The following is a 26848-nucleotide window of genomic DNA, read 5'->3' on the forward strand; positions in this document are numbered from 1 at the left end:
GTAAAATCATAACTTCAGCTCACTGTAAAATCACAACTTCAGCTCACTGCAATGTCATAACTTCAGCTCACTGTAAAATCACAACTTCAACTCACTGCAACGTCATAACTTCAGCTCACTGTAAAATCATAACTTCAGCTCACTGTAAAATCACAACTTCAGCTCACTGTAAAATCACAACTTCAGCTCACTGCAATGTCATAACTTCAGCTCACTGCAATGTCATAACTTCAGCTCACTGTAAAATCACAACTTCAGCTCACTGCAATGTCATAACTTCAGCTCACTGTAAAATCATAACTTCAGCTCACTGTAAAATCACAACTTCAGCTCACTGTAAAATCACAACTTCAGCTCACTGCAACGTCATAACTTCAGCTCACTGTAAAATCACAACTTCAGCTCACTGCAATGTCATAACTTCAGCTCACTGCAATGTCATAACTTCAGCTCACTGTAAAATCATAACTTCAGCTCACTGTAAAATCACAACTTCAGCTCACTGCAACGTCACAACTTCAACTCACTGCAACGTCATAACTTCAGCTCACTGTAAAATCACAACTTCAGCTCACTGCAACGTCACAACTTCAGCTCACTGTAAAATCATAACTTCAGCTCACTGCAACGTCACAACTTCAGCTCACTGTAAAATCACAACTTCAGCTCACTGTAAAATCATAACTTCAGCTCACTGTGAAATCATAACTTCAGCTCACTGCAATGTCATAACTTCAGCTCACTGTAAAATCATAACTTCAGCTCACTGCAATGTCATAACTTCAGCTCACTGCAATGTCATAACTTCAGCTCACTGTAAAATCACAACTTCAGCTCACTGCAATGTCATAACTTCAGCTCACTGTAAAATCACAACTTCAGCTCACTGCAATGTCATAACTTCAGCTCACTGTAAAATCACAACTTCAGCTCACTGCAACGTCATAACTTCAGCTCACTGCAATGTCATAACTTCAGCTCACTGTAAAATCACAACTTCAGCTCACTGCAACGTCACAACTTCAGCTCACTGCAATGTCATAACTTCAGCTCACTGCAATGTCATAACTTCAGCTCACTGTAAAATCATAACTTCAGCTCACTGCAATGTCATAACTTCAGCTCACTGTAAAATCACAACTTCAGCTCACTGCAATGTCATAACTTCAGCTCACTGTAAAATCATAACCTCAGCTCACTGTGAAATCACAACTTCAGCTCACTGCAATGTCATAACTTCAGCTCACTGTAAAATCACAACTTCAGCTCACTGCAATGTCATAACTTCAGCTCACTGTAAAATCACAACTTCAGCTCACTGCAATGTCATAACTTCAGCTCACTGTAAAATCACAACTTCAGCTCACTGCAACGTCATAACTTCAGCTCACTGTAAAATCATAACTTCAGCTCACTGTAAAATCACAACTTCAGCTCACTGCAACGTCACAACTTCAACTCACTGCAACGTCATAACTTCAGCTCACTGTAAAATCATAACTTCAGCTCACTGTAAAATCACAACTTCAGCTCACTGTAAAATCACAACTTCAGCTCACTGCAATGTCATAACTTCAGCTCACTGTAAAATCACAACTTCAGCTCACTGCAATGTCATAACTTCAGCTCACTGTAAAATCATAACTTCAGCTCACTGTAAAATCACAACTTCAGCTCACTGTAAAATCACAACTTCAGCTCACTGCAACGTCATAACTTCAGCTCACTGTAAAATCACAACTTCAGCTCACTGCAATGTCATAACTTCAGCTCACTGCAATGTCATAACTTCAGCTCACTGTAAAATCATAACTTCAGCTCACTGTAAAATCACAACTTCAGCTCACTGCAACGTCACAACTTCAACTCACTGCAACGTCATAACTTCAGCTCACTGTAAAATCACAACTTCAGCTCACTGCAACGTCACAACTTCAGCTCACTGTAAAATCATAACTTCAGCTCACTGCAACGTCACAACTTCAGCTCACTGTAAAATCACAACTTCAGCTCACTGTAAAATCATAACTTCAGCTCACTGTGAAATCATAACTTCAGCTCACTGCAATGTCATAACTTCAGCTCACTGTAAAATCATAACTTCAGCTCACTGCAATGTCATAACTTCAGCTCACTGTAAAATCACAACTTCAGCTCACTGCAATGTCATAACTTCAGCTCACTGTAAAATCACAACTTCAGCTCACTGCAATGTCATAACTTCAGCTCACTGTAAAATCACAACTTCAGCTCACTGCAACGTCATAACTTCAGCTCACTGCAATGTCATAACTTCAGCTCACTGTAAAATCACAACTTCAGCTCACTGCAACGTCACAACTTCAGCTCACTGCAATGTCATAACTTCAGCTCACTGCAATGTCATAACTTCAGCTCACTGTAAAATCATAACTTCAGCTCACTGCAATGTCATAACTTCAGCTCACTGTAAAATCACAACTTCAGCTCACTGCAATGTCATAACTTCAGCTCACTGTAAAATCATAACCTCAGCTCACTGTGAAATCACAACTTCAGCTCACTGCAATGTCATAACTTCAGCTCACTGTAAAATCACAACTTCAGCTCACTGCAATGTCATAACTTCAGCTCACTGTAAAATCACAACTTCAGCTCACTGCAACGTCATAACTTCAGCTCACTGTAAAATCACAACTTCAGCTCACTGCAACGTCATAACTTCAGCTCACTGTGAAATCACAACTTCAGCTCACTGCAACGTCATAACTTCAGCTCACTGTGAAATCACAACTTCAGCTCACTGCAATGTCATAACTTCAGCTCACTGTAAAATCACAACTTCAGCTCACTGCAACGTCATAACTTCAGCTCACTGTGAAATCATAACTTCAGCTCACTGCAATGTCATAACTTCAGCTCACTGTAAAATCACAACTTCAGCTCACTGCAATGTCATAACTTCAGCTCACTGTAAAATCATAACTTCAGCTCACTGTGAAATCACAACTTCAGCTCACTGCAATGTCATAACTTCAGCTCACTGTAAAATCATAACTTCAGCTCACTGCAATGTCATAACTTCAGTTCACTGTAAAATCATAACTTCAGCTCACTGTAAAATCACAACTTCAGCTCACTGCAATGTCATAACTTCAGCTCACTGTAAAATCATAACTTCAGCTCACTGCAATGTCATAACTTCAGTTCACTGTAAAATCATAACTTCAGCTCACTGTAAAATCACAACTTCAGCTCACTGCAATGTCATAACTTCAGCTCACTGTAAAATCACAACTTCAGCTCACTGTAAAATCACAACTTCAGCTCACTGCAATGTCATAACTTCAGCTCACTGTAAAATCATAACTTCAGCTCACTGTAAAATCACAACTTCAGCTCACTGCAACGTCATAACTTCAGCTCACTGCAACGTCATAACTTCAGCTCACTGCAATGTCATAACTTCAGCTCACTGTAAAATCACAACTTCAGCTCACTGCAATGTCATAACTTCAGCTCACTGTAAAATCATAACTTCAGCTCACTGTAAAATCACAACTTCAGCTCACTGCAACGTCATAACTTCAGCTCACTGCAATGTCATAACTTCAGCTCACTGTAAAATCATAACTTCAGCTCACTGTAAAATCACAACTTCAGCTCACTGCAACGTCATAACTTCAGCTCACTGTAAAATCACAACTTCAGCTCACTGCAATGTCATAACTTCAGCTCACTGTAAAATCACAACTTCAGCTCACTGCAATGTCACAACTTCAGCTCACTGCAACGTAATAACTTCAGCTCACTGCAAAATCACAACTTCAACTCACGGCAACTCTCTACATCAGCTAACTGCAATTCAACAACTTCACCTCACTGCATCCAATTGAAAAAAGAGCGACAACAAAATGTCAGAACAATAGAAAGACCAAACTCAACAAACTCTCTTTGTGTCTGAAGAAGCAGAAACTTAGCATTCTCTTGTCTGAAACTTGTCCAGTGTCCTGGTTCCTGCTAATGTGTCGCATGAAACTGTCATTAAGCCATGAACTGAGCGCTGACAGGATTAGTCACCTCCCCTCACTTCTATGTGACTGTAAGAAAAGTGACTGAAAGAGCAAAAGAAGGAAATTGACAGTGACTAACGTTTGTTGGAATTAATGTTATTCACAAAGAACTTTTTGTCCTGAGGTCATAAGGTAATTGTTTTCAAGAGCCAAGGTGCTAAAAAACTCCACTTTTCTGAGCTGTCTTTTTGAACGCTGCTCTCACAGAATGACAGAAATAAAGAACCTTTAGATGAAAGAAACTGGAATGGCTGGATGGTGACGCTATGGCTTTGGCCTATACCTTTTTGGTTGTTATTATAATCTGTTTTTGAGAACTTGGGTACATTTCTATTGTCTTTTTGTTAAAACTTATTTTAACGTTAAATGGATTATTATGATTATGAAACAATTAGAAAGTTGTGTGATGCTCCTAAAGCACAGCTTTAGTGCAGCAAAGAATAAAGTTTGTACGAGTACAAGAGTTTGACATTCAACACTATTTTTCCTTCTATTTCTAACCAATAGTTAACAGTTAACAAGTACCTTTAGTTGGCTGAACTTTAAAGAAAATTGCTGCTGGTTCATTCCGCCACATGGCTCAGACACCTGCACAGTTTGTTTTGTAACTGGGTAAAAAAAAAACTGTCATGTAGGTTTAAGGATTGGTTCTTTTTTTATTATTATTTTTTAGGCATTTTTGCCTTCAATGACAGGAAAACTGTAGATAGACAGGAGGAGAGGGGGGATGACATGCAGCAAGTTGATGGCGATGGTGATTGTTGAGAGTGAAGACAGATGCAAATTAATCTTCTGCTGATTAGATAATTGATTATTTGTTTCAGCTCTGATGGGGTTAATGTCTGCAAACAGGTTACTTAGTAACCTTATCAAAATGTCAACTTAGGAAATTTTCAGGTAAACTTCCATGTAACCCTATGATGATGTGTTTCAACTTGGTTCTGACTTACATAGTTTTGACTAACCTTGTGCTCACCAAGCACATCTCCATACCAGAAATTTAGTAGTCGATACCAATATCAGTTAAAATTTCATGATTATCGATATCCAATTCAATACCACGATAAAAAAAATGTACAATCCTTTATTAAAGAAATTTAAATGTCATGATTAACCTCTGATGATCTGCCTCCAACACAACCTAAGTACCACTATTTGTTAACAAGTCCTCACAGAATAAGAATATATGAATAACTCAATTTTGACAACGAACCTAATAATTCTAAGGTGATGATATTTCTTGTTCATTATTGTTGCTGTTCAGCACTTGTACATGTAAGATGTGACGGTTGGTCTTTGTAGTAAGTTATTCATCCTGCCCCTCCTCCACTGTGATTGGACGGCTGGATAAAAAGTGACAGTGACAATCGACCAGAGAAGCAAAAGTGCAGCGTTCGTTGCAGATTAGTCACGCTGCTGTCATTTGTAGCAAATATGCAACAAACTATTGCAAACTATTAACAAAACACACTGGACTCAGGAAAAACACAAAGAGTCGACGTGGAGCTGTCGCTGCATCTGGACTTGTCGCTGTCTTCCACGTGCTTCCATGCTCTTCTTCTTCTTTTGGCACTTAACGGCAGACTAGTACACTTGTAGGCGTATGCTGCTCTGTCAGGTCTGGAAGAACTGCATCTCTGGTCAAAGTATCCTCACACAATGGGCAGTATGAAATCCTACAAATCCGTACTCCATAAATGACATTACGTACCTAATGTAAAGTTATGTAGTTAATTTAAAGTTACTGTGGTTAGGTTTAGAAAAAGAAACATGGTGACGACGGACCTTAAATGAGTCAAAGTTTACTCAGTGTTCACATTGTTCAGACCACCAGCCTCCCGAGGAATGTCCGACCCCTACTTAAGTCCCATCAGCGCATTGGCCACACGATTGCAGCCTTCCAAATATGTGGGTTATGCACGAATCCCTGGCTCATGATTACGTGCGATATGTACAAATTTTGATATGTTGGTTTTTGTCGGAAAATGTCGAATACATAGACACTCACAGTTATGGCATCAACTTGGTACCAAAGTATCTATTCTTGTGACGTCCTTTGCACTCAGTACGTGCATATCTGAGATCTGGGATCGTCTGATTGCTTGAACAAAACTCAGAAAATAAGACCCGAGCTGTAATAAAAGCAGCTATCCTTTAAGTACTCCAACTCCACTGAAGAAAAGTTTAATAGAAAAATCATTCAAGTGACATCTCACTGGGATTAAACTGTCTTCTTGCAGGCATTGAAGTCTGACAATAATACCCAAGTTGTAATAAAACTGTGCTTTAAATGTTTGCTCAGTGATCCAGAGGTAAACTAACTCGAAGCTTTCGATGTTGATAAAGGTAGGGTGGGGGTTTCTGGCATAACACAACCTACTTCCAAGGTGCATGGAGAAGGGAAAGAAGTCAAAAGAGGTGAGAACTCCAGCAACACTTTTTGAAGATAAAGCTGTTCTACATACTTCAGGTGTTGCTGGACTTTTGACCAATGTTGATAAAGGTAAAATAATATTAATAAAATGCTTGTAAAAACCTGATAAGGTGTTCATATTTGCATGATTTACAGTTATATTTTCTGTGTCGCTGGTCAACATTAAACATCAGAGGAGTCCAACACTTTTAATGCACTTAAGTTGTAAAAAAAAAAAAAAAAAAGTCTGAGAAATGAAGGGACGACTCGTTCAGATCTATAAACTACACAACAACAGCAGCCTTGGTTTGGAGAGAAGAGAAAGAAGGGAGGGGAATGAGAGTCGAGTGGGGAGTTAGAGGAATACTGAGAGCTGGAGAATGAAAGGAAAGCTGCAGAGAGAGTGGGAGGACTGAAAGAGAGAGATGAAATCACCAGAAGAGAGAGAGAGAAAGATCCGTCTCATGAGCCGATGACTCAGAAAACTTCCAGTCACGACTGATGCTACTCTTATTGTTCCTGTGTGTGTGTGTGTGTGTGTGTGTGTGTTGTACAGGTCATTTCAGGTTTCCATGAACGTCCTTACACACACCATCGATTCTGCTCGTGCTGAATAATAAACCTCGTAGAGATGTGTGGACGCCCCCTCGTCTCACATCGAACCACCACTTCAAACTTCACACCAAACACACTCTGCTACTGTACCTGTGTGTGTGTGTGTGTGTAGATGGTTTTCTTTCTGCATGTCTCGAGCTTGATGCAACATGTATTCAAGAGTAAACAAAAGCCCCTGATGAGCTTTAGTCTCAGCAGAAAAGCTCCCGAATCTTTAAATCCCTGTTACTTTGTGGGATCAGGAGCCCTTTCACATTACAGGTGTGAAACCTCTCTGGACCACGGTTTGGACCAAACAGGAAACTTGGTCTGACAAAAAGAGTTGGTCTCAGCCCGGATCAGTTTTAAGTATGAAAACTTTTTTTTTTTTTTTTTTTTTTTTTTTTGTATGGCTCAGACCTTCAGACCAATTACAGGAAGTTCTGGCCGGCTGACAGGAGAAAGCAAAAACAAAAAAACAAAACAAAATGAGCCACTGAAGCACATCGGGAAAGGAGGAGACCAAATATTTCTGAAATCATAAAAAGTCAGCTGGAAAAAAACTCAATAATCTTCTGAGAGGACGCTAGACTGATGCCACCTGAAGATCAGCAAACTGAGAGGAAGACCAAAGAGAACAGAGCTGCAATAATCAATACAGGATGTAACCATAAAGTGAACGAGGTTAGCGGCGCTGTGAGGTGTAAGTGACGTACAAAGATGATTAATATTACATATGAAAGTCTGTAGACAGAGTAACATGATGTGGGCCTTAAAGGACAATGTATACTGGGTGGTTAGGAGTCTGGGTGTCATCCTGTCCAGGATGACACCCAGACTCCTAACCTGAGGGGAAGGACGGACTTTGGAGAAACTATGCAGTTTAGCCAAAGTAGATTTAGTTTCTACAAGGAGAAACTTGGTTTTATCACTGTTAAGTTTGAGGAAGTTGTACAAGAGCCAAGAGATAATATCCAATAAGCAGTCACAAAGGGAATTGGGTGAAAGAGTGGAAGTAGGCTTGGGAGACAGATAGAGCTGGGTGTCATCAGCGTAGCAGTGGAATACCAAGGTGCTGCTGGTGGTAATGCCACATCTGTATTTATATTTAGGGTTCCTGCACATTTTTCCCAGTGGATTTTCACAACTTTGCTTTAACTTTTCCATAATGTTTTACCCCATTTTCATGATTTTATTTAAGGAGTTTAAAATGGGTACATGTGTATACGTGTATTATATAGCAATACATTATTAAACACTCACTCCCAAGGCATTTGCAACAAGAAAACTGCTAGCGCTTGCTAACTTTACTTGCTTATTAGACATTCTGCTCCATACATCCACTGCCAATAAACCAGACCAGCACATACAGTCACTTTACAAATTATCAAGGCCACACCCCTTTTTGAGGGAAAGAAAACCAAAGATCTTGTAGACATCAACACAATTTGATGTGTGTTTGGATTATATTTTTGACAAGTTTATACGCATTTATTTGTTTAAAAAAATAATAATAATAATAACGACATAGCTAGTAATTATTTTGTGACTTTGCCTGAACCTGAAGCGTTCGCAATACCTTAATCAATTAAGGTTGATTGCCGTCATGTACCGTCAGGATTCCCTCGTCCAAGTGGATCAATAACCCAACACACTGGCCAGATAATAAACATGATATATATTATATTCTCAGTGTGAAAGCCTTGGGTTACCATTTTCCTGTTTTCAGTCTGATGATATGACAGCGTGTTTCTTTACTCCAAAAAAAGGGCATGGCCTTGCCGATGATGCAATGCCAGTCTGGTCTATGTGTATCTCATGATACCAGTGATGTTTCAACATTTATGCAGCACAGCACTAGATTCAAATTAGCTATAAAATGAACTTATTTGGCCTGACACTAGACATGTTTGGGGATTTTTATGAACATATTTTAAACAAAACTATGTCAATTCAAAACTTTCCCAAAACATTATTTTAATTCAAAACCATTTCCAAGTCTGGAAAACTGTTTTCCTAATTCTTTAACTTTTCCAGAACTTTCATGACAGTGGGAACCCTAAATATTATTATCGCAGGAAGGAAATCAAAGATGCAGCACGACATAGATGAAGCCGACACAACCTAGGTATGTCATGTCGAGGTTTTTGGTGTGCTCAGATTACACATGTGAAACCAAAAGGATCAAATATTTACAGTGGAAGAAAGTTCAAAACCTTGGTTCAGATTTACAGTTGCAAAAAGGCCCTAAACCAAACAAACAAACATCACTCACATAGAGCTGCTTCTCTAAGAGTTTCCTCTTAAAACTTTTTCATACACAACTATTTCTGAGAAACACAGGGATGCCATCATGGGCTTTTTTTGTTTGTTTTTTGAAAGCAGAGCTCCAACAGTTTGGTATTTCCCTCACCTGGAAATTATCCTGGTGGGGAACATCAGCCTGGTAATTTTGTTCACAGGTAAGAGGAACTAACAGGTGGGAGATTTATTGAGACAAAACAGCACACAGAGACATTTTGTTTCTGAAACAAGGTCAGATCAACAAGATCAACCTAAATGCTTTTAACGAATGTGCAGAACACCAGGATAATTAGGGCTGTGTATCCCCACTGATTTCCTGATTTTGATTTCCGATTCGATCAGATTTCAATTCCACTGGAGATTTTTCAGTCACAATGCCAATTTTTGCACAAAGTATACAGAAGTAATTAGATGCTGAAAAAAGGTGCAAAAACGAGTTGAAATAATAAGAATAGTACGGCTGCTGAGGTATCCACACGAATAAAGACCACAGACATCCGTCAGTATCAGTCCTCCTGTCCTCTCTGCTGCTGAGGAGAGTCACATGACCACAGGTCACATGACCACCGGGAAGTTTTAAGATACGAGACAAACTGAGCTAAACCGTTTAACATAAACAATTGTTGTTGTTTTATCTTGTTAGTAACAACTTGCTTTCAGCTGTAAAGCCTCTGTGCTTGTTTATAACATAATATTGGCGGCGGTGGATGAGAGACTGCGGACAGAGCAGACTGAAATATAACTTCTCTACATGTTTACATGTTGCTGATCAGGTGTATTGATAAAGTATTGGCTTTGTCCTCGAGGAGGTTTTTCTGCACTCACAGTAACAAGCGTAGCTGTTGTCAGCTCTTGTTATCTTCACCTCTCCATCTTCACTGCGGCATCTTTACTCCGTTTTGGTGTGTTTGTGTGTGTTTGTAAAAGTGGTGCAGCAGCCGGGACGCACAGACAGCAGGAGGAGACGCTACAGCAGGACAATAAATTACACCCAAATGTAAAACAGTAAGCTAACAGCTAACAGTTATAGATAAAAGAGGCAGTAACGTCGGAGCGTCTCAACACTAGAGCGTTCATAACTTAGCGCTGCAGCTTGATAACGGGGTTAAAGCGTCACACATCCGTGGGAAAAAGCGTGTATAAAAAGACTGATCTTGGATTTTACGAATCGATATCAGGTCATACCAGTGAAGATCGATTTGAATCGGATGAATCTATTATTTTCACCCAGCCCCAAGGATAATGCCTAAAATTTAAATCAACTATTTCAATTAAAACCTTGTAACTTTAGTTTTTTGTTTGTTTCTTCCTTTAAATTTGGAGGTTTTTGTGATCACAGCTGTGATCAGATGATGGGCGAGAGGAGCAGCTGCTGCAGAGGTAAACCTTTAGACCCACTGTGCCAAAATTTCATGATTGGTGCTCATCCCTAAAAGTGAGAGTATTTATACTGAGTGAAAGGTTTCTTCTTCACACACACACACACACACACACACACACACACACACACACACACACACACAGACTGCCAGTTATAACTCTGATCTGTTGTTTACGTGGAGACGTCAGTAATCATCACTGCAACAGTTATGTTTTATCTATTTCTAATGTCACTGTTCTAAAAGTGTAAATGATTTTAATGCCCTGTGAGTGTTGAGTTTACAGTCAGGAGTCTCTTGTACACATTTCTCTGCTCTCATGTGATGTAACGGTCGTGTATTTAAATATGACGGCTGATTACACCGTCATATTAAATGTCAGAGAGAATATTGAGAGCTGGCAAACACACACAATAGATTTTATTTATTAGTGTGCGTAATCAGACTGTTATTAAGTGACATCCACAGACGCACGTACAGTCAGAAGGATATTTAACACCTCCTCCCACATTTCATCACTGTCACATGATACCCTCACATCTCCTGAACCAGGAAGCTCCTTCTCCTCCCACAGAGGAGACACTTTAACTGAGGGGAAAATATTATCAGTGAATTTATTCACACAAAAAGCTCAGCTGCAGAGCTCTGAGCACATCACACCAGTCTGAGCCTCTTTACTGGCTCCCAGCATGTGTAAGGACTGATTTAAAGATCGTATTGATCTCATGGCCTCGCCCCTTGTTAACCTTTCAGTATTGAGACCTTTAATGAAACCCAGAGGGGTCGCAGGAACTGAAACGTGAAGTCTGTAAAATATCTCGACCACAATTTTATCAGCTGAATTTTATGCAATTTGTCTTTTATTTCTTCCATCAGATTTCACTGGAACATGAATCCCATGTTATTCTGCTTCACTTGATACTTGACTATAATTTCATTTAGAATTTGTCATGTTACATACTGCTTTAGAAAGAAAGCCTTTATAAAATATATCATTATTACTGAAGACACTTTGTAATCTGATTCTTAAAAAGAACAAACAATTCTTTTATATAATTATGCATTTTTAAATAAAAAGACTATCTTCCACAGAAATGTTCAGTCTCATATTAAATGTGTTTTAAGTTAAATATCATATCAGACATGAGCCTGATGTCCAACAGTCAACACTGATGATATTGACTCCTATACACCCTCCAGGATCAATAAATCTTAGCAGCTACATTCTGATATTTTTGTTTGACCCCTGACTAATCAGTGTGTCCTCCAAAAACTCAAACAATGGAAAACATGTACATTTTTTTCAAATTAGTTTGACTCATTTTAATGCAAGTGGGCCAAACCACCTGATTGGATTCACTACTATAAATCATCATTATCCATTTTTACACAAGAAAGGACATTTTCTTGCCAGATTTTCCTCATCATATCATATAGGCTATATTTATGTTGCGCCACCATGTTTCTAATAGCTCCGAGGGGCCATTTGCGTTTTCATGTCAGCCACTGTAGTTAGCGGCCCCTCTGTGACTTAAGTCAGAGATATTGGATAAAGGAGATACCCCACCGTAGGCTTATCCAATGTTAAGAAAACGGTTACTCTTCCTGTCTCCTAAGTGGGCGTGGTTAGCTTTCCTTCCAGTCAGAGCCTGTTCTCCCTCAACAAAGTTAACTTTCTCTTGATCTGTGCAGATGAAAAATGCAGCTTTAGTGTCAGAATGTTGGTAAGATGTGTGGCTTGTGGAAAATGAACCCAATATTTACTTTAGTGACCACAGAGCGACAGAATTGACCATAAATTGTGATCACATTCATTTTCCTCATTGACGACAATGCATTCAGAGCTGACGCAAGTCTCCTACGGGGGCGTGGCGCTGACGTCACTGAATCAGGAAGCGATCTGAGTGGGGTATCTCGCTTTATCCAGTATCTCTGCTTAAGTGTTGGGAAAACATGGATTTATTTTAGGCCTCATTTTCACCTCAAGCGATGCATTCGCGAAGCAGTTGCAAAGCGGTCCACAAGCATAGCGGCAGCACACGTGTATTCACACCAAAACCGAACAGACGCGTCGCACAGCGGCCGCTGCTGTCCCTTCAAAATACAAACCACACCAGAAAAGTTGGTGGCGGTAGTGCACCGTGTTTGCAAATCTCCAATAAACCTCAAAGAAGAAGTGAGTTTGGACTTGAAGCCCAGGTTGGACAGGTTTGTGCGCCAGTGATTATTCCAACACTTGGAGAATTTATATTTAGCACTACAAATGGGTAAGTGCATGAAACATGTGGCTGTCAGGTCTCGTTTGGTCAAGGAGGAGATGTCTACAGTGGCCGAGAGAGGTCACAACACACGCAAACTTGTGTTTTTTGTTGAATACAGCGACCATTCACTTTTTTGGAAAAAAAAAAAAAAAATCGGCAACTCTTCTATTTTCAAGCTTGCTCGCGAAAGCAGCGCAACTCGAGCGAGTGAAAAGCGACCGTTGGCGAGTGCTACGCGAACACATAGCTTGCGGTGTAAATGAGGCCTTACGTGAAACTCCTTATCCTCCTTATCATCCCATTTGTTTTGGAGAGGAAGAGACCTCTGCTGGTTTCAATCTGCAGTCCTTTCCGCTAGATTCCGTTGAATCCCCCTAAATTTTACACACTCTTTCTTTCAGCTTATTATCATGTCAAACATCAGCCTGATATCCAGCTGTCAGTATTCTCATTTCACTTTAGCGTTGGCTGGTGGAGATGCCTGGATGCATAAAAATCTGATGCTACTGAACGTCTTACCACACGAAACATCCGGGTAATGTTGGTAGATGTTCGCAAATGTGTTCTAATAATGGTAAAATATAAATAAAATATTTTAAATAAACTCTCTCTCTCTGCAGGTGTGTTTGAATTGGCATCAGAAGGTAACTGAATGTGTTTAAAGCAGTTAACAAGTCTGAATGTGAGCGATTCTCACAGTAACTGAACCTTTAATCGCTTCGCTCTTTTTTGTTAGAAAACGATGACATACAAAACGCCCAGATAACCTTAGGACAGTTTAAATTTTGTCACCAGTTAAAACAACACACACGTTACAGGCAGAATAACGTTAAAGGATCAATCTGGGATGTGAGGAGACGTCTGAGCAGAAAGCGTCTTGTGTCAGAGGAGCTCGGGACATGAATTTCCTCAGAGGAGATGCAGAGCTGCAGTCTTTCCACCGTTCATCAGCTCCACTGAACCTGCCTTTCTTTCCTCCTTTCAATCGCCATGGCAACGCATAGCCAGAGGCCATTATTCTTAATGGCTACCTTGGGCCCCTCAGTATGTGTGTGTGTGTGTGAGAGTGTGTGTGTGTCATATAACGGTGCAAAGTGGTATCCTCGTCTGCACACTCAAACAATTCCACTTCAATAAATCCCACAAAATAAAGTCTAATATGCTGATGAGGTTGTGTGTGTGTGTGTGTGTGTGTGTGTGTGTGTGTGCGCGCGCGCGTATGTGTGTGTCACTCTCAGAGGAATACATATTGTTCTGCAGAGAGCGCTCACTGAAGCTGCAGTTATGTAAGATTATGGAGCATCAATAAAGATGTTGGGAATGTTGCTGAATGTTCTGTTTGTTGAACGCGTCGCCTGAAAAACCACGTTGTTGTCGTTGTTGTCCATGTGTCTGACTCGACATTTCAAGTGAACAGTTCCTAAACATCACATCCAGTCACAACACACATTTATTCAAGTCTGATGTGGCTGTTTCAAGTTTCCAGAGCTGCATGTCTTATTACACGAAACATCCAGGTAATGTTAGTAGATGTTCGCAATGTTGTTCTAATAATGGTAAAATGGGTAAAATATAAATAAAATATTTAAACTTGCACTACTGTGATGAATTACAACCTGTAATTTGAATGGATTTTTATTTAGGTATTTTTTAAATGGTCCTAAAAATAGTCAAAACTGGTGGAGTGAAATAAAAAAAACTAGACCTACCACCTTTTGTTTTATGTCTTGAATGCTCTTTTGTTATTTGAGTGATTAGATTTATTTTTTCAGACATGTCGTAGCAGCTTCATTGGAGAATCAGAATTTAATTTAATTCAACGACTGCTGATTGTAACATGACAAATACAGACCTTGTACTCAGGCTGTTCTGTTTCAGGTGAAACTTTCAGACCATGCATTTAATAAATGTTTATATTTTCTTCTTTTTAAGATGATTTTTTGGCCTTTTTTTCATTCTCAGGACAGAACTAAGCATGAAGGCAGTAGGGAGGCAGTAAGTGCCGGAATCAAACCAACAACCCCCGGTGCAAGGACAATGCCTTTGTACACAGGACGCCCACTCTAACCACTGAGCTACTGAGTGCCACATTAAATGTCATAATAGAAATGGATTTACATTTCTACCTGTTCCCAGGGTCAAGTGGCCCCAAAATAGTTTGAGGCTGCTGTTTGAAACTCATAAACACTCTGCATTTACCTGGATTGTGCTAAAAAAAAAAAAAAAAAAGTTGATTTGGATGTTTATTTATCTTCCTGCTCTTCACCTCAGTTTCTACAAATGTTCAGGGATGTGGAGCTTCCTGTGCAGTCCAATACCCATAATACCACACTGTTTACTATGCCAGGAAGAGACTCAGTAGGGCTGAGTATCGCCACTGATTTCCTCATTCGATTCAATATTGATTGGGTATTTTTCAGTTGCAATAGCAATTTTTTTCTAGTATGTGAAAGATTCTCAGAGAACTAACAGTGTCACATTTACAAGGAACTATTTTTTAAAGAATAAATTCACAACAGGATTAAAACTGAATATTTTATAACTAATTGTTTGTAGAGCAGCAACAGTAACATTAAAACAGCAAAGTCACAATATAAAGTTAATATCTCACTGGAAATAAAAATGTTAATAAAATAAATCATATTCCTGACATCACACGAAGTGTAGAAAGAATAAAGAACACAGACATCATCAGTGTCAGTCCTCGTGTCCTCTCTGCTGCTGAGACGACTCACTGCCTGCAGGTCACACCAAACCCTTAGGCTGAATCCAAATGTCTGGACTTCACCACACTTGCGGTCCTGTTCAGGGGAAGTCAGGAGTGCTGAGGGCTGTCTAAATCCACAATTCATCCAGTCCATAAGGGGCCCCTGGGGGACTTTGTGCAGACTTCCAGAGAGTCTGCTTGGTGTGCAGACTTGAGCAGACTTCACTGATTTAATAACCCACAATTCATTGCAATACAGACTTGACATGGGTTTTTCAATTGCCTGTATGTTATAGAGATGAATGTAAAGCCTACATCTTTGTTTAGTCACACAAAAGCCTCTACATGTGATTTATATCTTGTTATCTGCAGGGACAGATGAGTTTGGCACTATTCATCAAGGTATATGACATATACTGTATAGGAATGTGACAGCAGCGACAGTTGAGCGTTTCCATGACAACCAGTAAAACAGTCTGGAGGGCTGTCTAACCTTGCAGACTGTACGTGGTGACAGTAAATACGAGGGCTCAGTCTGCAAGTTCAGAGGGTGGAGGGTGCAGTTTGCTATCAGCTGTAAAGCCTCTGTGCTTGCTTATAACATAATATTGGCGGTGGTGGAAGTATCACTTTTTGGTTTGTGTGTGTTTGTGTGTGTGTAAAAGTGGCGCAGCAGCCAGGACGCACAGACAACAGGAGGAGACGCTGCAGCAGGATAATAAATTACACCCAAATGTAAATCAGTAAGCTAACAGCTAACAGCTGACAGTTACAGATAAAAGAGGCAGTAACGTTGGAGCGTCGTTCATAACTTAGCGCTGTGGCTCGTTTACAACTGGCAAGATTAACAAGATTAAAGCTTCACACATCGGTGGGAAAAAGCGTATATTAAAAGATCGATCTTGGATTTTACGAATCAATATCGGGTCATTCCAGTGAAGATCGACTTAAGAGCCCTAAGACTTAGTACTGTATATCCCAGTATAAAGTATGTGAAATGCAGTATGGAGTCCTCCTGTATCCGGTCACATTGTGCACTGTGGGAGCCAGCATGCTTTTCTGGCTTCTCTGACCAACAATCCTCTGCAGAGCACAAAGTCCTTCACATGGACTGAGCTGCTGACAGATGACAGTTTGACAGCCGGATGACAGCAGTCAGAATCCACAGTGATGGATGACAGAGCATTAAAGTGACTGATGACCAGAGGGACAGAGAGTAATAATATGAGCTGTTTAAATGAACAAAATGAAGATAACCAACAACAGCAAAAGGACGTAACTGTGACAATAATGAAGGAGAAATGCAGATGTATTTTACTGTCATGATTATAAGTTGAGAGTTAAAACTACAAACATTACAAAGTAATAACAACAGAGCTCTCCAGGTTGAGCTCCGTGTCTGACGAGCTCGACAAAAGGTAACTAAGTGATAACGTTGAGATGTTCTGCCTTTCAACTACAAACTGTGATGCACATATGAGCAAGAAGGTCAAAGTTGCAATGCTGACGATCACAACGATTATTTATCATGATTATTAACTAATTTTATGGAAAATTATGTCATACTTAAACAACACTGCTTTTATCTATGAGGGAGGAGAGATTGGTGCAGAAGGGGGAGGGACTTGTGTTTTTTATTTTGGCTTAGGGGCGGGGCATACAGATTTAAATGGCTGCAACATGTACAGATTTTTTTTATTTCTTTTTAAAGAACATGCCTTACAATTTTTGGTGATTTTACAAATTTTGGCACTTATTTTTGGAGAAAAAATTGGCAATTTTTAAAGAAAACATATCTTCCAAACCAAATTATAAAATATATTTTTTTATTATTATTTTTTAGTGTTTTTATTTTATCTATTTATTTATTTTAAAGAAACGTTCGCTTAAAGAAAGCTTATATTTCATCAAAATCACTTTATTCTACATCTCATTCAAAATATGGACAAAAATAAACAGTTTGCACAACAAGAATAAAACATAAGGCTTTTTTCCACTCCAGGATTTCATCTTCAACTTTTCAATTTCAGACATCTCTGTGACATATTAGGATGATTTTACGACTATTTGCTTTAGATTTCTTACATATAGCTCATTTTAAAATCTAATGACTCATTTATGGTGGAGGAAGGGTCATGCATTCTCCACCACTCACTCAGGGAGGCTCAAGAAAAAAATATTTGTAGATTCAGGGAGCGTCAGACCACAGCCACCCTCCTCCTCTGACAGGTAAAGATTGTCCCTAATCTTAACCATCACAAGTAAATGCCAAACCCTTACCCCAACCCTTACCCTTACCCTAGTCTCGCTCACCCGACCTTTCTCAAGAAAAGAAAGGTCTGGCTGGGTCGACTCTCACTTTTCTCACTCAATCGTTCTGGGCGGTGCCACAGCAACGGTGCGCTTGCAAAAATATTGCCGGGGGAAACAGGTTTTGGTGTAACACGCCCACAAAAATATTGCCTACAGGACGCGAACCATGGCAGGAAAATGGCTACATCCCCGCAAGATCAAACACCGCAAAAGTTAGTAAAGGACGTGCTGACAACCACAACCAGAGGTGGTAGGGTGGGACTTTAGCGGGTGGCTTGTTCCGCCCAATGAGAGGCTGATCTATGCAGCAAACTTCCGCCCACTCAGACTACCCTTACCCTAACCTAAACCTAACTGTAATATGAACCCTGAAACCAAGTCTTAACCCTAAAACAGGCCAGGAAAGAAGTGGGGACCGACCAGGCCAGAATGTCCCCAATTTTCAAAAGTGTCCTCACTCTGTTGCTAAAGTTGCAATGTGTCATATAGAAGACACAAGCACACACGCACCAGTCGCCCTTTAAATTACAACATCATTCTTTTGTTGTCTCCCACATCTGTCTGTCTGTCTGACGTTGTCACATCGCTGAGGCAAACCTCAGCTACTATTTTAAACATACACACACAAACACACACACATCAGCGTCAGTGTGTGATAATGTGTGAGTCTGGTCCATTGAGCAGAATGAAAAGGCAGTTTAAGTCTCTGGGGCGCAGCGGGGTGAACTGAAGAGACTAAACAGAGCGCGCTCAGATCTGTGTTTTACACAACTGATAAGACACACAGTTCAGAAGTCACACACACACACACACACACACACACACACACACACAGACTCCAATTATTGGTGTACAGTTGTTTTGCCTCACAGTCTGTTAATCCAAGAGAAATGTTCTTGTTCTTCTGTCTTCATGAAGATGTCAGATCTCATTATTCAGCAGACAGTAGGAGTGTATGTTATCATGCTGAACCATCACAGTACGGGGGTCACGTTATGGTGCACACAACCACACACAGAATATATTTAGAGTATGAGAATCAGAGTGTTTTTTAGCTCTCATGTTGGTTTGTGGTCAGTGGTCAAATCCTCTGAGGTCAACTACAGCAGGACAGAAGAAGAGTCTGGGCTGTTCACTGATAAACAGCCTCAACTGTACACACACTGCACTGCTATGTTTAACTTCATCCTCTTTGCTCCGCTCACTGCAGCCTCACTGTCACCACAACTGGCACACACAAGCTCTCTTTCTCAACCACAAACTCTCTACGCACGCAATCTGCCACCAAAGTGAGGCACCAAAATCTGCACTAGGATTCAGTCGAGTAGGTACAGGTCGTATAGGGACCGGTGCCATACTGACAGCAGGTTTCTGTACTCTACCCTAACTGTGTGCCATCTAATAAATAAATAAACCTGTGAGAGCTGCACAGATTTATCATCTCACTCCTGTAACAGAGTCACAAAGTAAAGTTTCAAATAAAATGGATCAAAATCGATGCAGTAGAAACCGAGACATCCTCTCTCTTTACTCCGCACACTCCTCTTCGCACTCAGGCCCGGACAGTTTGGTAGAGATGAGCAGTGAGCTGCAGAGGTTTCACTTCTTTCTAACTCCACACCTCCAGATTTTTTTACTTTTCAAACTTGTAGTCCTCAACAGATGCTGACTCAAGTGACATCACCGGAGGACATTTATCAGACCTCACACAGCTGCCCCTGAAGACGCTACGGTCTCTCATTTAAACGGGGAAGAAGAGAACTTTAACTCTGCCTCAGTCTAAAATCATAAACTGTAACAAAATATAGAGATAGTTTTTTTTTTAGCTGCATAAAAGATCTTTTTATCTTCTTTGTGTGAAGCGTCTGTGCTCCTACCCTTCCCCTATACAGAAGCTCGAGGCCATGAAAATCCATTAGTGCTGCTGAGATATAAAACACTATTCAATAACTAAGGCCAGCCCTTGACTCAAGAGAGGACTCTGACAATTAAAATCAGCCCGGATTTATGCAACAGAGTGAAGAGGAGCAGGGTGAAAATGTTGCCAGTCAACAATCAACCATCACTGACGTGTTCGGTCTGTTCGTGACGTCAGATTCATGACTGGAGAGCTGGAGAGAATTTTTATCTTTTTCCTCTCAGTCTGCCAGATGGAACTCCGGCTATTTCCATGTCTTATGAAAGTATCAAATATTTTTAAAAAGTTTTTCCTTAACATCATTTTCTTTCTGTGGACCATCATCGGAGATTGTGGTTCCTCTGAGATGCAGCACTGGAACAAAAGTGTTGCGTTGTGTTTGGACAACCCAGAATGAATGTTGGCATTGTGCCTTTCTGCAAACCACATCTGTAAATTATCATGTAATGGATACCTTAAAACTTTACGTTTCTACGGCACTGTGGTTAACGTGTGGTTAGGTTTAGGCACAAAAACACTTGGTTATGGTTCAGACCATGTTTTGGCTTAGTTGTAATAAACAACTATGAAACTGACCTTGAACGTAGACTGGCCAATCATAGCGTAGCATCGGCCAGCTACGACAAGGGTCCGATAGCAACACAGCTGCGCTCTACAAACTCTCATGCAGTCATTTTTACACATGTTGCTTTTGCTTTTTAATGATTATAGCAAGAAATAAAATCCAACCCTGCTGTACAGGAACTAGAGAAGGGAAGCAGGGAAACTTTGATGATATTCACTCAGCATTGTGACATCACAGTGTGTGCAGATGAATGTTGTTTGGCTATCCATGGAGCTCTCTGACCTCTGCTAGTAGAAACAGTTTCACCAATTTCTTTATGATACTCTTCTGGGAAAACAAATTCCCTTGTATGGATAAACGGGGGCACGCGGAATGCTGATTGCAGATGGCGGGCATGTGTCCGTCAGTTTAGAATGATTCCAGCCCTTTGGACACTGCCAGATTTTCTGCGAATGTTGTGGCGTTTTGCCGGCAAGCTGCGAGCATTTAGACACACAGAGCCGGATTGGCGAGTTGATCCGAGGTGCCCATTGCCCCGAAAAAGGCACATTCTGTATAAACAAAAGTAGGTAGGCGGCATTTTGCTGCACTCCCCAATTTTGTTTATATACTGCCAATGCTGAAAGAAGACTGATTGGGCTTTCCTGCAAATTTGCACAATTCCTGTTTAAAAAGGGCTTCTGATTCACAAACTACACCATCAGACAGCAGGTCATGCAGCAGTTAGAAACCTTTTATGAGCAAACTTCTGTTTTCTGGAGTCCCAGAGAGCTCATCAAGAGATAGCTGGTTTATCGTCTTATTACTAATCCAGACTGGAATTTGACCTCGTCGACCATTAACGGTGACAAACACGTAGAAACGGGGCAATAAAAGAAGAAATCGGTGCTGCTATATTGTGTGTTGATGCTGTTTGGTCACTGACATCACACCTCTGTTTTAATTCATTTTCAGTATCTGATTTGATCAGGAAAAATCCTGCTGACGAGCATTTATGTTACCGTGGTTACTAGGTAAGAAAGTAGCACAGGTTTGAAAGCAGCGAGAGTTTCTGCTTCTTTTCTCCAAGCTCACTGAAACGCTGTGAGCTCTGCAGTCAAGGTTTCTCTCTTCAGCTAAAAATATTCCCTCTATTCAGCTTCAATGGTTGAAAATGGAAACAATAAGAATGCTGACATAATCTGGTTTCTCAGATCCCTTTTCTCTCAGCAAAAAAAAACCAAACAGGAGAGGTCATGACTCCTGTTTATCAAATCATGACTTACTGCTCACAGCTCCGGGAAATGTTTCAATTCCAGTGATAAAGGGCAGAAAAGAATGAGGGCAACAGAGACACTTTAGCACTGGGAGGTGATGAAGACACCAATAAAAGATGAGGATGATAAAAGACTGTATACGACTCTGGAAACAAAAGGACACCTAGAAACAAGACTTACTTCTTCCTGGTGTCGTATCGGCTCGTAGTTCCCAGACTCTGAGGAGGACACAGAGGAGAAAATGATCAATTTCTATGCAGGATCATGCAGACCACTAACATATATAACATCACATCTATTCCACTCCACACTCATGTTTCTGCTGTGGAACAACACACTCATGTTGCACCACTAACACACTTCTGTCCACAGAAACAAGAGCCTTTCTACAAGTGGATACAATCAGGCAGGAAATGGAGAAATCAGTTATCAGTGAATCAGTGATAACTGGGTATGAAATGAACAAAATATTTTGGGGGCAATTTTGGCCCCCACGGCCTAAAAAATGAGGGCATTTTCAAAATGTCTGGGGACCATCAAAAATTGTCATTATGTTCTAACAATAAGCACATGAAAAGCAAAACCAACTAAGACAGTGTCTTCACTCTTCAGTAGAAACCACTATAAATGAAACAAATAATGGGTTACATAAAGTTATGGTTGCAAAATATCACTCAGATTTCCTATAATTCAGCCAGTTTAAATGTGATGATTTAACCACTAATCTACTGATAGCAGTACTAATGTTTCACCACATTACAGTTACTTTTACTGTTAAAAAGGCCAAATTACTATAAATTCCTTAGATGCAATCCTGGAAGTAAGTTAATTTAAAATTTAACATTCATTCTACTTTGATTTTTCATGAATTTGTCATTTTGTAGACACAGATCACCCAAGAAATGGTTAATTTATACTTATGTTACAGCAAAGCCCCCTCCCCTTCTCTGTCAGATTACTCTCACGTAATCAGTGCAATCTTGCTGATTATGTGTGGAAAATGAGTTGTAGACGCAACAGTAAATTAATTTAATGAAAATAAAATTATACTTTAATGTCAGATTGTAATACTGTTAAAAATATAAATACATATAGTTGTTTTGAAAACTTGGGGGCAATTTTGTCCTTGTCCTTGCTATTTTCTGACACCGTCACTGATGCAGGTGTTGACACATGGTGAGTGTCTGTGCTGTTACACCACTGACTGATTGTCCAACTGAATAATTTGCACATCTCTCCTTTGGTGTGTAGCAAAACCAGAAAGTGAGTAGTCAATACCGATACCAGTGTAATCCACAATTCTTGATAACTTATTTGACACCAAGATAAAAAACAAAACAGTAAATTCTTTAAAATAAAGGCTCAATAGGTGATGCACTGTCATAGAACGTGGGGGTTACGGATTTATTTCACTGAGGCGTCCACAGTCTGAAATACATTTAGAAAGATATGGGTGATAATTACAATTCTACCATTATTGAAAAGATCCTGAATAAAAGACCAAAAGAAATGCTCGCTCTTTGAAAGCATTCTATTGTATATAGGCCACCATCCATTCAAGTAGACCCAAAGAGTTCTGTCAGGTCCAGCAAACCCAAGGATGCTAAACAGAGTGCACCCAAACAGCACCTGAGCAACACCACCTCTGCTGTAACCCTCCAGCATCACAGTTTCATGCCCCATTGCTCTCGTCTCAGACAATCTTGCCTCAGAACCCATTGTCTATCAGTCTGAAGATGATTTGGCCTCTGGGGACAACTGCCAATATTTCGGGGGTTCCAGTGCAGCCAGCAGATATACAGGCCAAGACTTTCTTTTCCCCTTTTTACAATTCAATTAGCAAAAAGCTAATAAAAAGCTGTCGTCAGACCATAGCCAAAGGGCTCTGAGATTGCATTTTAAAAGATGCATTTCTTCTCTTTTGGTCTCCATGGACTGTAGGCAACCAAAGCCGGCTCAGACATGATTGGTCAACACTATTCAGATTACAAACACAAACCTGAGCACTTCTGATAGTAAAATCTTGTCCTGTTGCCGACAGATTCTACATTCACATGCAGACATCTGCTTATACATATAATTTTCCCACCAAAACTAGCATGTGCATGCAGGCTTTTTTTTAAACATTGACAAAACCCATCACAATTACGTTCAACGTCACGAACGAGCTGGAAAACAGGTTAGTAGTAGTAACTAGACTCTCACTTTCAAGTCTTCCGACCACTCAAAGCACAAACACTACAGTCACATTCACACATTCATACACTGATGGTAAGAGGCTACAACATACATACAAGGTGCCACCGTCTACTCGGTCTAAACGCACTCACACACCGATGGCTCGGCCATCAGGAGCATCGAACCAAAGATCTTCCAATTCTACCTCCTGAGCCCTAGCAATCCCAGCAGAAAGCAGTAAAGCGCAGAAAGCAGCATGGAGGCAAGTGAAAATGCTACGGTTGCTACTTCTTTTTATCTCTTACTTATTCAGTTTCTCTCTCAAACTCGGTGCCAACTAAATTTGGAACAATGTTTAAGCGCTGCCTGAACAGAGACAGACGGTATTTTCTGGCATTTCACTGTACTGGCAAAGGGGCTAAAATTAATGTGTCCACCATCATCCGTCCGCTCCAGTTCCAATCAAAGCCAATAGGAACTGGAGCTGTATATACCCGTGACTGCCACAGAATCATCATTTGTCCTGGGAGGGAATGCCGATTGTAACCTTTACCACTAAATACGAAAGCCAGATGTCAGTAGGTGTTAGTGTTGATTTGTCCAGTTGAAAAGGGGCAAGAGATTACTAAAGAGATAATAAAAGTATTTTGATTAAGAGTTGGTTCATGAAATACTACTGGCACAGGATGGAAACTCTGTTTAAATTGTTTGGCTGCAAAAAGCAAAGTGATCACATGGAAATGTCTGCAGGCAAATCCACAAACCAAGAACTACTGGATGCAGAAACTGACCTTTGTCTTTTGGACTACAACATGATGAATATGTAAAATACTGGGGAAAAAAGACAAATATGTGCAAATACAGTGTAGTGTTCTCCGTATGGACGCACAAAATATCAATAATATTAAAGTTACTAAAAACTGCTAACAGTTCGGTGTGTGTGGGAGGATGAGGGCTGTGAGTTGTGCTGTAACTTTGGTGTATAACAGCAGAGTTTACAAACCAATGCTCCTCCTGCAGGCTCAAGTAGCCACTGATGTGTCTCAACCTTAGAACCGGAGAGTGTTTGATCGGCGGTGTCATGTGTGAAGGCTGCTGGATGTAGCAGATGGAGGAGGGGTGGGTTTGATTTGATGGAGGAATGGCAGGGTTCGGGCAGCGTGAGGTGAAAATATTCTGTCGCCTTGACAACTGAAAACAACGCTGAGAGGGGAAATTGCCATCTGTACAAAAGCGCTCACTTTAACTCTCACAGGTCTCCTTCTCCTCCCTCCTCCTCCTCATCTCACGGGCACTAAAGGCCTGTAGATGCACCTACAATGCACCGCCTGGCAGGAAGCCTCCATATTGTGTCTCTGAACGTACGTAACCACATCCATTTTTCTCTTCTGCTGCTGTTTCCTCACTGACATCTCTGTCATGGCCATGTTGTCAGCTCTCATTTCTCAGGCTTCTCTTTCGTCTATCAAACATGAAACTCTGAGGAATTGTTCTTGAGTACTGCTGGGTCAACGAGTCCTCCAAATTAAATGACAGAAAATGCAACTTGCCTCCAGTGCAACACATATTTTCTGATCTAGCACAAAAGTGTTGATCTCCAAATGTGGCAGTGAATCCTGATAATTTGCTAAATGATAGATTAGCTAATGCTCAACGATCAACGGCTGTAGTTTTAATAACTTGGTTGATATTTTAAAAAGGTCACAGTTGCACCTAATGTATTTGGTTAGTTCATGGTTTGAGTTAAAATACGTACACTTGTTATGAACGTAATGTGACATAACATGAAGCATGTTGACCTTTGGTTTCACACAGAACATGAACAGAGGTCTCCTGGGTAAAAAGTGTTTGTTTGACCCATCCATCCACCCAAACCTCCTTCCTACATGGACTCTGCTGCTCTTTAATCAATGTCACCTGACTTCTTCCTTTGCTCCCATCATAATTATGACGGGCAGAAGAGGTGGCCGTCTAACAATAAACATAAATATGGGTCATAAAAATATGTGGTATTGTGACAGTCTCCATGTACCACTTTATATTCTTCTGCTGAATTCTGTAAGTGCTTCTACAGCAACGTGATGAATTCAAATGGTCAGAACTCAACAGATCCATTAGTCTGACACACTGACATTTTGTAAACTTCACTGAGCTTCAACACTCCCAGACAGGAAAGAAATCAGCATGGCTGTCTATGATTGCCTGTATTTTTGTCTCAGTGAATGTGCAGCTTTGTTGGAGTCTGACAGCAGAAAGACACAGCTGAAAGTGACTGTAAACAGGAGGATGACCGTTATTAGTGAAGATGTTCTCCAACAGCTGCCTCTTGTCAGCTGGCTTTTATCTTTCACTCAGGCCCTGTTCTGTTCTGTTCTGCTGTGTCTGGATGGTGATGAGGGCAGCAGCGGGATGTTTTGGCGCTGTCGTTCTCTGGTGAAGACGGATGCTTTCCCCCCCGCCAGCCTTGAGATGAGATGATCACTCAACCCACAGGGAGAAATCTATTGACTGTTCACTGCTGCCAGCGAGCAGCTATACAGCTCACAGTGGGCCGTCAATGTCGAACAAAAACCACTTAGAAAGCAGGAACTCGTGTGTGCAAGGCTGAAACACACAGCTCAACTCAAGTACCATGTATACAGAACATCGTGAACATTAAGGTACCATTCACAGGAGACACAAAATGCCATGAACATTGGAGAGGCTCAAGAACCGTGCTGACTGTGAAGAAACAGGAGCCCACTCTACTGTTTACTGCAGCAGCATTAGAAGAACAAGACGAAATGTGAACGGTCTCACTACCACTCAGAGAGCAGACTGCTGGATGGAGGAAACATTTCTTTTGTCAGACCTTTAAGTAAATTTCTGTGTCCACGTGGCCACGAGGGTCTGCTTTGGTCCATGTGAC

At 40.6% G+C, this 26848-nt stretch overlaps 1 protein-coding gene across 2 annotated transcripts in view; it reads right to left on the minus strand.

The window, feature by feature from the left end:
* The window catches only part of ankfn1 (ankyrin repeat and fibronectin type III domain containing 1), a 162153-nt gene that overhangs the window by 81953 nt on the left and 53352 nt on the right, over positions 1-26848 (minus strand). For both annotated transcript variants that reach the window (XM_049563232.1, XM_049563233.1), the window contains exon 6: positions 21943-21980. In XM_049563232.1, coding sequence (XP_049419189.1) covers positions 21943-21980 — 38 coding nt within the window. The remainder of the gene's footprint in view (positions 1-21942; positions 21981-26848) is intronic.

Source organism: Epinephelus fuscoguttatus, linkage group LG20 (assembly GCF_011397635.1).
Source record: "Epinephelus fuscoguttatus linkage group LG20, E.fuscoguttatus.final_Chr_v1".
Lineage (NCBI taxonomy): Eukaryota > Metazoa > Chordata > Actinopteri > Perciformes > Serranidae > Epinephelus > Epinephelus fuscoguttatus.